At 37.6% G+C, this 14419-nt stretch overlaps 1 protein-coding gene across 4 annotated transcripts in view; it reads right to left on the reverse strand.

Moving 5' to 3' along the window:
* CLYBL (citramalyl-CoA lyase) overlaps positions 1 to 14419 on the reverse strand; it is a 226188-nt gene that overhangs the window by 23382 nt on the left and 188387 nt on the right. For all 4 annotated transcript variants that reach the window (XR_011489052.1, XM_070471454.1, XM_070471453.1 and 1 more), the window contains exons 4-7: positions 11206 to 11307; positions 9393 to 9486; positions 7928 to 8095; positions 3129 to 3253 (exon numbers count right to left, since the gene is read on the reverse strand). Coding sequence is in view for 3 of the 4 variants with exons in the window: in XM_070471454.1 (XP_070327555.1) it covers positions 3129 to 3253; positions 7928 to 8095; positions 9393 to 9486; positions 11206 to 11307 (489 nt within the window). In the remaining variant the exon portion in view is untranslated. The remainder of the gene's footprint in view (positions 1 to 3128; positions 3254 to 7927; positions 8096 to 9392; positions 9487 to 11205; positions 11308 to 14419) is intronic.

The raw sequence follows: 14419 nt of genomic DNA on the forward strand, positions 1-14419 counted from the left end.
AATATTTTAGCTTATGGGAATTAAAACAGGAGCATAGAGTATGTGGAATGTTTAAATTACTTCCAACAGATTTTAATGAGTCCCCAGTATTAATCTGTAGTTCTAATTCTTATGCTGGGAGCTGTTACTATGCCAGACAAATTTTTTTAGCTTGAAAATATCTTTAGTTTCCTTAAACAAAGCAGTTATAAGTATCATTACCTGCCCTACAGTGACAGATTATATAAGCAGATTATTTTTTATTATTTCAAAATTATTTTTAATGTAAAGTATTTTTTATCCAACACTAGGATGAAGTGTATGAAACTTTATTTCCTTAGAATTTTCAATTAATATAAAATAAAAAAATTTCCCATGATACTAAAGACTAAACCCCAATAATTTATCTACTTTGGATCTAAGTATTCTCATGAATTTTGTTCTTTGGAGGGGACAGGAAAAAAAGATAGAACTTTAATTTCTTAATAATATTATTATTATAACTACTATAGAAAATATAAATGACTCAGCACTGTGAACTTTAGCTATACCTTTCGTCTTAGGACAAAGTATAGTTTAAGATAGGAGTAGGAAGTAGAGAAAAGCAGTGATACATAATTTTGCCTTCTTGGGTCATTTCTACTTGAAAGCATTACTTGAATGAAATTTTCATCAAAGGGTGAAAAAAATATCTTTTAGAAATTTTAAATATCTCCCTAGGACACAAACCATCAGCTTCCCATTCGTTGAGAGAGTCACCTGTGCTTTGGACAAAGTATCCGAGGGTTTATGTTTTCATCAGTGAATCACATTTGAAATAAAACAGATTAGATGTTTGTTGGAAGCAGTAGTTTATACAACTGAGCGACCTATTTATACTAAGTCTTTACAAACAAAACCTACATTATTTAAACCCCAAGACCCCTCAAGACCCAGAGTCACCTACCTGGCAGACCCAATTTTTGTGACCAGTCAATTTATAGGCAAAGCGAAAGAAACATGCGAACTGGATAAAATAACCATATGTCCCCACTGGAAGCCCCATTACTTGAATCATTTAAACCTTGCTGGACAAAGCACCAGGAGAATTTGCTCTAGGAAACAAACCTACACGAATGAGGCAGGGAAGAAATGACCTAATAGTAAATCTCCCTTCTGCTCTAATTTCTATGGTTCTGTGTTAAGACAGGCTGTGCTACCACAATGTTGTGAAAGCTTATGCCTCAACAAGAGGGCATTTCTTATTTAAACAACAACAACAAAAAACCCAACAGTTCATAATTTAACATGTAAGTTGCCATCATCAAAAGGCAAGAACACTTTAGGGCAATTTTCCCTGGGAACAGCACTTTCACGATACAATGGAGAAGTGTTGCTTTTCCCCTCGTTCAAGAACTTAAATGCCAGTAAAAGAGTGTGTTTCTAGTTTGAATTTTGTTTGCTGGCAACTGAAACTTAGGGAAGCCTCTCCCATACCGCTAGCTGCTTATAATGCCAGTGGCATCCTTTGATTTTACTCAATGTGAAACCCAGGATAGACAGTAAAGGGAGGCATTGTTGGCCCAGACTGGAAGTCTACTTGGTCTGCGTTTTGATGGTCCCCATCCTGCCTCAGTTTATGTCAGGAGGAAGTACTTAGCAGGTGCATATCCTTAGCTGGCATAAGGTACACTGAGGTAGAGAACTTTTAGTCAGTGTGTGCACAGGCAAGCAGGCAGGAGAGGGGAGTGGATGGAGTTATTTTGCATATATAAATGTAAAAGTACATGGCTCTTCTCTCTAGAGAAATGTATTTATTCATGGAGGAACTGAATTGGGGGGTCAAGATATAGAAAAAATATTTTTATGAACTGCAATTTTTTTAATGGTTATTATTGATTTCAAACAAAAGGTTGCTATTTATCCTGAAAGTGGTGTAAGTCCTAATGGGATGTTTCCAGTGTCACATTTTCTGCCTTTTGATTTTAAGTGCAAGTTTGTGCATAGAGGAGCCTGCAAGTGTGTGAGGGCAAGCATGCGTGCATGGTTGGGATTGAAGACAGGTAATGAGAGGGAGGGAGTGACCCATTTAATATTGTTACCTAGTTTTGAAAATCTTGGGATTTTTAGGTGTTTTTAGTCTAATGAAAAGTATAAGCCACACGTTTCACATTGATGTCACCGGTTCACCACTGAAAACGAATTTTGTTCTTTTTTGGGGGGGAGGGGAGGGGGGTACTATTTAACATTTAGAAACTTTATAATGTTTCAACACTCTTTCTCCCCTGAGTAGTTTTGCATGCTAGGCATCAAAACTTCACTCTTTATGTAAGTAACAAGGCCGAGTTTAGACGTAACCTCTAGGGTAGATTTATAAAGGCAACTTTCCTCCCATCCCCTTAAAAAGAGGCAAACGGTATTATTGCAAATAACCTTTAAGATAATTAACTGACAATGCTGCAACTAGCATAAAATCTTCCTTCGGGCGACACCTCATTTAAGTGTTACTGGCACAAAGTGGAGACAGATTGTGCATCACCACTGCAATATTTACACAGCAGAAACCCACAGAGCAGGAAACGCGAGGCTCAATGATGCACTAAATTAGGAACAACCGTACTCCAGTGTTAATTTGCTTTCCATTCGATCCAAATCTCAGGTCCAGAAATTGGTACTAACACACAGACAACCTCCCACTCTTAAATGACTAAACCGGAGGAGATTTTTGTACTCCCCCCCCCAAATTAAAATAACCTGAAATTTATTTCTTCTCTCCCCAAGAATCATTTGATCAAACTGTGTTTATTTCGTTACAACTTGCTCTCATTTTGATCTAAAATTATTTTCATATGAATGCCGCATTGGAGTCTGTAGAGTAAAACTAAACAGACTTCTATTTTCTCAAAGGCTGCCAGTATAGCTTATAAAAAGAATAAAATGGGAAACTTAAGAGCCAGTGAGTGAAATATTTAGGAATGAGCAACAAATTTACCTTAAATGGATTTCTCACTGATAAATGATGTCCCCGCCCAAGCCCACACAAATCCTCCTCCCCCAAATAGGAGTTTTTTTAGAACCACGCAAACAATATATATTTTTTCATTCTTCCCCACAGTATTTTAAACATGAGTTTCACCCACCGTTTTGGGGCATTTTAACACAACGTTTACCTTTCCTAATTGTTGATGTTCTTTAAAGGCAGCAATCAATTCTTCAGCCCACTTAATTTTTTCAGCAGAAGGAGAAAACTGCTCCTGGACCACCGCAATTTGATTCGGGTGTATCACCTGCTTACCTAGAGAAGATTAATAACACCAGAAACACAAAACAACAAACAGATGTTCAAACAAAATGTCTCACCCACGCCAGGCTCCTGAATGCCTGCCTTACAGACTGTATGTAAAATAACTCATTCTGTTTAGAACTTTTTAAAAAGAAAATGACCACAATCAGGCAGGCCTTTCCAGAATGCCACAGAAGAACAAATACAACAATGGCAGTAATTGTGTTTTGGATACTATAGAAATGTCACCTTAGTGCAGATAATCTCTCATTTTTAGTTACAGGTGGATTGACCAGGCAGCTCACTGATTGACTGCTTTGGCTGGAACTTTAAAGGATAATGTCTGCAAATTAGAACAATTATTTTGAATTAAAGTAGAAAAAATTACATGTTAATTCTTTCCAATTCTGTAAGTTGTCTTTGGCTTTTTCTGTACCATTATTCCACCTTCCATGATTTCTTTTAAAAGCAGTCTGTTGGTTTTCATAGCGCTTACAGAAGCAGGTGTTATAACTACATTAATATCAAATGGTGTCTTACAATAATACATTTAATTTTCATCCTTTCAGATGAATATGGTGCATCTTGTCTAACCACTAATAGAAAAGTGGATTTCAATTAAAAAATTTTATCCAGTATAGTAAAAAAGAAAGAAGAATTGAACACTGCAGTCTCTAGATTACCACATTTTAAAATGTCTAAATAAAAAATTACAAAATGTTTTTCTAACAACAAAAAAAAAGCCCCAGATTTTCCCTTTCTGCTTCTGGAATGAAGATTGGATATTTCTCCTTTATACAGATTCTTAGACACTGCAGAAGAAATCTTATTTCTACAGCAATGGCTTTAAAAAAGCTTTAAGAATCTTAAATAAAAATATTACACAAGAGTCACAGGATTCTATGAAATCATGTAGTCATTAAAAAAAATAATTTAACAATCAGGGAAGACTGAAATCTAATCAGGTCATTAATAAAGTGCAACATAATTTAATGTTGTAATAATGATAAGATTATATTTTATTACATGATAAAATTATAGACATATTTGGTTCTTTAAAAATGAATGTATGCTTAATGATAATTAACTCTGCCAAGTATATTTGCTGGCATATCAATTTGCTTTGCTTTTGAAATAGTTGTTTTAAGTACAAATTATATCCTTGATGTTTTAGAAAAGTCCATTCCTGTTACCGTCATTATTCTGTCGAATAGGAAAAAGAACAATGTTTCTAAAAAAAAATATTTTTAGCATTTCATGAAAAAGAGTTTAAGTGAATAAATATAACAATATCTTGTCTTCAGAGCAGCTTAATTAAAACATCCTCACGTGTTTCATTCTTATTTGAGAGCATACTAATAAAACATTAAAATCTTATATAAATAAAGATGTTTTAAATTATTTGAGGGATAATTTCTGGGAACAAATAACATCAGTGATGACAAATTAGAGTTTTTTCAATATCAGATACTGAAATTATATTTAAGTAATCTAACAGTTGTTACAATGTGATCAATAAAGGATGTTAGTCTGGTCATCATTTTGTACTAATTGTTAGTCCTGAATTTTATAATTTATGTACATAACTTACACTGATGGGTAAAAAGTCAGATTTCAGGGGAACTTCTTGGTACAGATACCATAAATTGAGAAGCAAAACATAAGCTATTCACAATGCTGTGAAACTAATGGCGGCTTTCAAGTAGCCATATTTTGGTAATGAGGCTAATTTTAAGATATGTGTTAGGTTTTAGAAATTTATGAACCTCCATATGTGAAGCTACCTTTCGTTGATCTTATATACTCCAACAACTGAATGGCAGACTTTAATGCCATGTGGGAGCCAAGCAAATATTTTATACAGAAGAGTTGTTATTGACAAGTTCCTGAGAGGGTGCAAAATCGGAAGACATTAAAATTTATGACCATGAAATCCTTTTTACAGTACCACTTGATATATCGTGCTTTAAATCAATACCTGTCAAGTCTTTTAGGTAACTGTATGATGGTGTCATTTTTGTCTTCTACAAAAGACTGCAAAAAAGAAGAAAACCCATAGTGCTTCATATTTTTAATCTTTCTTCTCAGCATGTAGTACTGGAATAACTATGATGCCTAAGTCGGCTGTTAAAGCTTTATTCCAAGATTTATTTTTGGTTTCTTTTTATAAAAATAATTCCTAAAGTTAATAGTCATTTATACAGCTAATGCATTGATTTAAAATCAATCTACATGGATTGTGGCCCTGTGAAACAATGATTACAGAAGAGAAGCTGTAACCTGCTGTCTGAGGCATGGTTAAATGTCACAAAAGTACAACTCATTAAAAAAAAAATCTAATTTTTTAAAGCCCGGAAAATTCTTATAGCATAGATCCTTATCAGTGTTATAGACAACACAATACTTCATTGAATTTTAAAACTTTCAATCTTTTGTTTCAAATAGGGTATGCAGCTCTCTTTTCCTGCCCTCCCTCCGTCCTTCCCCTTTTCTTCCTTCTTTCCTTTTCTCCCTTTTTGTGTAAAGCTCAAAGTATGGCAATTACATGACAAATAATTAGGACAAACAGATCATGAGTGGTGTAAAATGCTCATTAAAGCATTCATTGTTTAAAAATACTACCAATAATCTCTTATCTTATTATCAGACCAATCACCTTTTATTGGTGTAAAGTTGGGACAAGAAAGACCTTTCTTTCTAAAAATTGCAAGATGGCTCTGAAGTTTAGCTTCCTACTTTCCTGACGTGTTCCCTTGAATGTATAATGGGCACTGTACCCTCCCTGCCTCCCCCTCCCTCCCACTTCCATTTTTGTGTGTGTGATTTAATACTCCCTGTTGTTGAGAAACAATGGTGCCAAGTCCATAAGCTCCTCACACTGAGTTGGGCACAGTCTAGAAATTTAAATCTGATTTGAAATAACTTGCCTGCTACGATTGAATTAGGGACCCTCTCTCGTGGAGAAACTCGCGAACTCTCTTACAAGTTCTGGAGTAAACACTTGCCCTGGAGGAAGCAGAGGACACCCAGGTTATCCTGAGTGATGATCAGAGAGGCCCCATCAATTTGGTGCTTTCTATTTTTTTATTGCATTAGTGCCCATTTCAGAGCAACATCTGGCTGCTTGGCAGCCAATGCCACATAGTTTAGACCAACAACATCAGGGTCTATTAGATAGATTTCATGGAGTCTTTCTCCAACTTTTCCATTTGGGTCACATCCTAACAGGTCATTGGAAAGAGGCAGGTGTCACAGGTACAGAGACAAGGACAATCAATGCCAGCGACTCTTTCCTTCTGGGTCACTATTAAATGTAGGGGCAATTCATTTATTAATAGTTCAGATGATCGAGAAAATAGTTCTCTGTAACAGACATCTTATTTATTTAGCAGATTTGGGGGAATCACATTTTTAACTCTTTGTGTTAAAAACACCAGCACATAATATTTGTTTTATTTAGACGGAAAGATTTCTGGTCAGGCACCTTGCCTATATTATGCACGCTCTCAAATGCAGAGTGTTGGCATTACTCCTACTGCCACAGTTAAAGCAAATAATGATGCTCTTTTAAGTAAAAAGGCCCCTGGAAACCCTAAAAAATAAATAAAAACACAAATGCAAAGGTCAGAGCTTTATTTAAGTCTCCTATAACACTAACTTTGTTTCTTCAGTCTTTCCATTTTACTTTGGGTTAAATTATCATCCATTAAGGTATCTTTTATATTGAGAGTCATTTTATGAAATGTTTCAGTCACCTCTACACAAACACATTTCAAAAATACTTACAAGAAGAATAGCATGGATGCTTGTCTCTTTTATTTTTTTTGGGTGCATTTCTGATCACGATATTCTTAGAACTTGCAGCAGAAGAACAAATAAGAATAAAAGAGATTATGGTGCTTTTTACCCACAGTTTTGTGTGTGTGTGTGTGTGTGTGTGTGTGTGTAACTGCAGACATGTTTGTGTATAGAATCCTATTGTGGTTTTTCAAAAAATAGATTCTTATTCCAAAAATACAATTTTCGGTTGCTCCCTGGGCTCCTGGGTATGAGTGACCGGACACACCAGTCAACAGATATCTATCTGCCTGCGCTCCGGGACCGGATTTCAAGGACCCGCTGATCTTAATGCCAGCCAACGCCCGTAGGTGTCACCCAGTGCACAGACGCTCACTGGGTGGTGGAGGGAAAGGAGGGACTTAAAGTAGCAGAAAAATAAAAAGCTGGTTACAAGTGGAAAAAAAACAAACAAAGAAGATATCCCTAAATGTTTTTCAGAAATAAATTAATATTTTGGATATTTGAGTACATTTTCTTTTCCTACCCATCAACTCAAATTCTTAAGGCAATTCATTCAGAAACACTGCTATAACGGCCTTGCTCTTCCCTTCACATCGGCAAGCAAAAACTGCACAAGAATTATTATTAAGAGGACAGAAAAACTGGTAGGTGTTATCAGGAGAAACTAAAATGAGCGCTTTGTTTTTTGACTTGCAGAGCCAAAGACAGATGTGACCCTTTGGCAGCTTCCTGTTGTGGATAACTTTTTCATGTTTCATACAGTGGGATAAGTATATGAATCACCTGGCTACATTAAATACACCCAGTTCTTGGTTACATTTCTATTTTTCTGGAAAGTTTGCATAATCTAGATACTGCTTTCTAGGGTATTATCGAGAATCATACCAGTAAATCCCATTGCAGCTCCTTCTCTTGACTGCCTGAGGAGCCCCTCTTCATCCCGGAAGTCAATGTACACCAGATCTATGGCCTGTAGACCGAAGGCCTTTGCTACAACAATAATCTTTTGTCGAGCGTAGAGGATATCTTGGGTTTCCTTACTACTTGTTGCACCTGAAGTGTTGACAGAGAAAGCAGATGTTAACTTTGGAAACTGGACCTAGACGCCTAATATTACAAAAACTCAAGTGTGTAAAGACTTCTATATCTACCTGGGGATTTCATCCTAGCAAGAGGATGATGCAAATAAAAGAAAGAGTTCTGCATAGGCAGACTCTCACTTGTGTCTCTTTATTGTGCAAGACATCTTTTCAAGTAATTACTTGCACATGCATTAAGAGAAGGCCCCTCCCCTATCCCACAAGCTGGACACAAATGACTCAATAGGTCACAAAGGACTCCTGGTGTATTCTTTTCCTTCTTGCCATTGCTCAGAAAGTGTCACTCCAAAGTCAGCACTATACAAGGTGGCCAAATAGCTGTGCGTGGAAATAGTTAACTCCCTTCACTGAGCACAGAATTTGGGTGCTGTGGCTGCAATGCTGTGTCATAACCGAGGTTCTGAGCCAAATACGGCAGCTTTGGGGTGTGGATGGGGAGCTGGGGGAAACGAAAGGACACTCGTTTTGAGGGAGGCATAAAGTGTCCACTGAGCTGTTGGATACACAAAAGTCTCCTGGAAAGAGTGGTATTAAAACAGGTTCCTTTCTTTCCCCCCAGGAAGGGGGGCAAAGTGTGTTTATATCTGGACCATGACACTGCTTAGGGAATGCTCTAGTTTTCAGGTCACTGGGACTGGGGTTCCGAAAACGCTTTGTGGCCGAGGCCCCTTTTCTAGACACATTTACGGCCTCTAGTGATACTGCCCAGACCAAAGACATAGTGCCCAGGGGAGGAGGAAGATCAGTGAAAACCAGCATACTATCTCAATAAATATTTCATAATAAAGGAGCTCAGAAATATATTTTAGGGTGGATTTGAGATCTATGTTAAATATTTACATACTACATTCAGTGTAGAAAATGATTCATTAAAGCAATGTGAAATTGCTTTAAATTTGTGTTACAAGTCTAGACAGCCCTCAGACTAATGGGAAAACAGCATGTTTAAACAACAGAGAAGTTGTTCACATACTGTACTTATTATGAACAACATAGACGTCATATAGACCTGAACACGTCTGAGGCTATGACATGCTTTTTATTAGTTATTTTATAAATGAATGGAAGTGTTGATGTAGGGTTCTGGAAGCAGGACAGCTATGAGGTGCCCTAAATTATCAGAAAGTGTTGCCCGTGGTCATGGTTGGCAAATTGATATTGCCATGTAAATGCCCATTCTTGAAGGGGCAAAGAAAAAATATATACACATAAACACAGCGAGAATGAGAGGAGAAACGTGTCTTTGACACCTATGCTGGCTCGAAAGTCTTCTCCTCCAAAAACTACAGCATCTAGAAAAAGACCCACTCGAGGCCCGTTCCTTACTGCTTCTTCACACACTGCCTGTAAAAGAACAGAACAGAACCATACAAACACACATTAGAGAGAAGCAGCATGGTATATTTAAGTAACAGAAAGATGCAACTCCTAACACCATTTGGCTGAAAGCTGTCCTGAAAATGCAGCCTCAATTCACCCCTTTCAAAAGTACTTAATATTGTCCAATGTAAGTTATGTTGCACATATTTGCTTTACTTAATGGATTATATTAATATAGTTGTAAATATGTTATTAATATTGATATAATGTTCACATTTTAGTTCATCCAATCTTTAGAGAAACTTTGAAGTTCACTCATTTTGATGGTACTAGAAGTTACTTCTGTTCTTCCAAAATTTGTTTCTGCTTTAGGAGACCCTCCAACAATAAACATAAAGCCGCAGGAGAAAATGAAAGAATTTAAAAATCAAACTAATTGGATTATTTACATTGGGATCAAGATTTCTCATTAAATGGTCTCAGGATTAAAAACAAACAATACAAAACTCTACAACTCCAGAAGAGAAAATAAAAACGCAGTAAGTCATCCAAGATGTATTAATAAGCAACTTGGACATTTCTTGGTGAAAATAAAGATGAATAGCACTCATCTTAGACACGACTGTGACTCTGGAAAGGTGAAGAGTCAGCATGCTAATATATGTGGATGGGGAAGACATGAGGAATGGGTGAGAGCACTGTTGATCAGTTTCAGGGGCTGTGAGCGCTTCTAAGTATATTATAAATAAAATGGCAAACCAGTGCTTCAAATGAAATCACTGTATGAATCTAGTTGCATCTAGGAAATATGCATCGATTATATTCTCAGAATTCTAGGGCAGGCTGGGAGAATTTGTGGTTCCTGGTGTAAACGTGCTGATGCAGCTCCCCAAGCGTCTGCACTCTGCCCCTCCTGCACGGGCCAGCAGGTCTCAAAGTTTCCTCTCCGAACACTGGTTCATATATTCCCTCCCCAGTACAGCTGGACTTTCTCTTTTTATTTTTAGGTATTTCTCCTCTCCTGCCCTCTGAGATGGGGTGCTACAGTGATGTTCACAGGTCAGATGGAACGTGAATGAGGCATATTTGGATAACAACTTAGATGGCCACTGATAAACAGGAAGAAACAAGCTGGCTATGAATTTGTTAAGGCATATAGTTCAATGCGATCATACAATGCTGAAAAAGCTTGGCTCAGCTAATCTTCTTGTATGTACATTAGGAAGTATTTTACATTCTAATGTGGCAAGTTGAAATAACATAGAACAAATTAGTGTGTACACTAACTCAAAAATGGTAATCTCGGCTATTAGACATTATAGTTAATGTTGCTACAAACAGGCCTGAAAATTTCCCAGTAGATGGCAATTGTCACAAAAGAATAATTGAAAGTTAATTCATAAGGGTGACATATGTTCATGTACACTTACTCTATAAATGAAATAATTCACAGCAAAAATTTACAGTGATTAATTAAAATTAATGCCAAAAATATATAAATATTTCATTTAAATATTTAGGACTAGGAAGTTTTTTCTTGCTACTTAGCCAGTTCCTTTGTTTTCTAAGATGCTCACAATCTGGTTTTTGGTTGTTACAGATAACACATGGTGGTCAGGTTTTACTGTGCTTTATAAATCTTTCTAGAAAAATATTTTAAGCAGATGTCAAGATTGAAAACCAAAGTTCTTTTCAGGTAATAAATAAAATACAAACTTATTAACCACATTATGGATTTCTTACCTTAAAATTGAGCAAACCCATTGCAGTTTCCACAAAAGGGATTAAATTCATAGGTAGTTCAAGTTTTCGGTCTTTTAAGTAGAACGAAAATTTGTCTGAAAACTAAAATAAAAAGTGTCATAGGTGACTAGTGGGGGCAAAAATGTACAATCATTGAACTCTAGAATAGAAATAGTATTTAAGTCTTTGACCTGAGGAAGTAATAATACACAAAAGAATTTAAAAAAAGAAAAAAAACGGAGGAAAGACTAAGGAGAAAAGGTAATAAAGTTTCCACCAAATGAAATAGTAAAACCCCAACAGTATCATATATATTTTTTTTTCCCTGAAGGAGCAATTTGAGGCCTAGGAGTTAGAGGTGGAAGGAGAGATTCTTGAGTTTAAATACTTTCCTTGAAAACATATTTACTTCAGACCTCGCGCCTCCATTTCGTCCAGTGCAAGTGTCAGGCCCCTAAAACAATGAAGGCTCGCTCTACCTGCCATTCTGGTTTCGCTTCCAACCCAGAAGGACATCAGTGTGACTGTTCAGCAGCCTTCTACGTGGAATCCATGTTATTCATTATAGCGACACTACCCTTTGTTCTGAGGTTTTTCTCCATAATTTTTTAGCTTACCTAGGAAGACCTTAAAAAGGAAGTTTAATTCTTTGAAGACCAAAGCTCGCCAATTTTTTCCATGAGACCAGTTCACAGCTAGCTCTGTGCTGTCAGTGGGGTAGCCCAAATTCCAAAATCTATCATCTGGAAACATACAAAAGCTCTCACACAGATCTCCCCCCACCCCTTTCAAAGGGGGGAAAAAAAAACCCCACCACACTCTAAATTGTAAATCTATTATGTCCATCTAGATCTAATAAGATGTGGGAAGATATAAACACACACACACACACATACAGGTATGATAAAGATATTTTTGTAAATAAAGATAAAAACATATATATCCATTTTAAATTTAAGGAATATTCAGCCATTAATGGATATCAAAGGAAAAGGGAATTTTAATCATCTCTCCATTCAGTCTCAGTTGGGTAAATCATATCTAAGAGATTTGCATAAATATAAACCATCAAAGACTTTTCATCTTCAAAGGGGGTTTCAAGACCCTATAAGCTTTGTACTGTAATCATCGCAGGTCACCGCCCTGCAGGAACAGGGCTGCTATGGCAACATAAAAAAACTAATGCTTAAGGCTTAGCATAATATTCTGACTAATAGAAAGGAAACTCATTTTAAAAGCTGGCAGCCTATTTACCAGAAGCAGGATTAGAGGTGTTATTTCCCCTTTTAGCTGCCCCCTCCTTGCCTATGCAGCGTCCCTCCCCCCCACAACCACCAAAAAAATCTAATCACTGGGATCTTTAAAAAGCTTTTGAGCAATTTGCAGTAACTTTACAATTAGGCTAAAATAAATCACAGCTTTCAGTAATGAAGAATTATTCCCAGTTGCACCCACTGCCCCTCCCTTCCTCGACACCATCATCATCACCTCCTTAGCAACTTTACAAGGGAAGGAATAACTCAACCAAAATAGCAAGGAGGAAGCGAAGCCTACAATTTCAGGGGACAAATGTATAGTATTCCACGAGAATGGAAAGAAAACATAATTTATGTCACATTTAAGCTAGAAAATGGGTGGTAAAATATTAGTGGCTTTGGTGTTACCTGTGCAGCCAAAAAAAAATTTTCTTTTCTTGTTAAAAAAAAACAAAACAAAACCTTGAAATGTCACTTGTCCCATTCTTGGTGATAATAGTTATAACTACAAAACCCATAAAAAACTGGGTAAATCTTTTACAACCCCTTTCCTGGTTCCTAGTGAGAAAAATCTCTAATGCCTTTTGTTTTTAAGCCAGGAGGGGCATTTAAAAATTAAATATTCTAGCCCATCCTCCTCCTCCTCCTCCCCTTCTTTCTTAAAAAATTGCATTAAGTACTAACACAAAAGGTAACTAGTGGAGAAGTTTCAATTAATTTTTTCAAAAGGAGACGATTAAATGTTTCCGGCCTGGTAAAGTGTTCATTTCAGCGAGGTGGAGGGGACTGGGGGGGTGTGGGGGGGGAGGGAAAGAAGGGGGAAGATCACAAAGAGACTGGGGAGGAGATGAAGTAGCCAGGCTCAGCGATTCTTTCAATTCCAGTGCACACCCAATAGTGTGCTGGAAGAATGCACCCCGTTCGGGATTTGTGGGAGAATTGTCCCACCACAAAGGAGGCAGAGTCACGCTTGTTATAGTCCAATAAGCCGTGCCAGTCAAACAAGAACCCACACTAGCGACAAAAGGCCAGTAAGAGATTCTCACACAAAAGAAAACAAGGAAGCCCATCTTTCAGTTGCGCATCAGGCTCTGGGTTTTATGCTTCACATAAATACAAACGGAGAGCAAAAAATAAACAGCCCCAAAGACTTCTGTTAACTAGAAATCCTATTTAGATTTCGGTACTTTCCTCACAAGCCAGGGATTTAAAACAGCGAACAGAGGCTGTGGCTGAAGGCTGGGGTGAGCACTCCCCTCTCAAATGAGGGCTAATAATGGTGATAAATAGGCATTAACTAGGAATCCAAAAGGGAGCAGTGACTTCAGATTCCATTTCAATCAACCTAGGACCGGATCGGTCGAACCTGGAGGATGTGAACCTGCTCTCACCAGCACCTCCCAGCTTCTGAGGGGTGACCTAGCCCAGGAAAACTCTAGTTTGGAAAGTAACCGGGGGCCCTTGAATGCAGGTATTCAAGAAGACGCTGCACGGAACTGTCCAACAGAAAAATAACGGCAGCTGCGATGTCATTCTAAACTTCGCAGTCGCTGCATTAAAAGAGTAGGATGAAACAGGTGAGTTTCATTTTAATAAGAGGTTTATTCAACCCAGTGTGTCTTAAATGTTATCATTTCAACATGTCATCGACATTAAAAATTATTGAGATGATTTACATTCTCTTTTTTGCAGGGGGGTGGGTGTGTGGGGAGGGTGCTAATGAGGTCTTCGAAGTCCCGGGTATATTTTACACTGACAGCACATCTCAATCTGGACTGGCCACACTTCAAGTGCTTCCACCCACGTGTGGCAGGCAGCCACGGCACTGGAGGCACAAAGCCGACACAGCTACGAGGTTGAAAAGGTGAGCGGTGTTTGGGTGTCATGCCTAGGACGCAGTCATAGCCATCCCCTTAGAGGTCACCTCGGACATGGCATCAAGCCGCTGCCCGCACGCC

Source organism: Odocoileus virginianus, chromosome 8 (assembly GCF_023699985.2).
Source record: "Odocoileus virginianus isolate 20LAN1187 ecotype Illinois chromosome 8, Ovbor_1.2, whole genome shotgun sequence".
Lineage (NCBI taxonomy): Eukaryota > Metazoa > Chordata > Mammalia > Artiodactyla > Cervidae > Odocoileus > Odocoileus virginianus.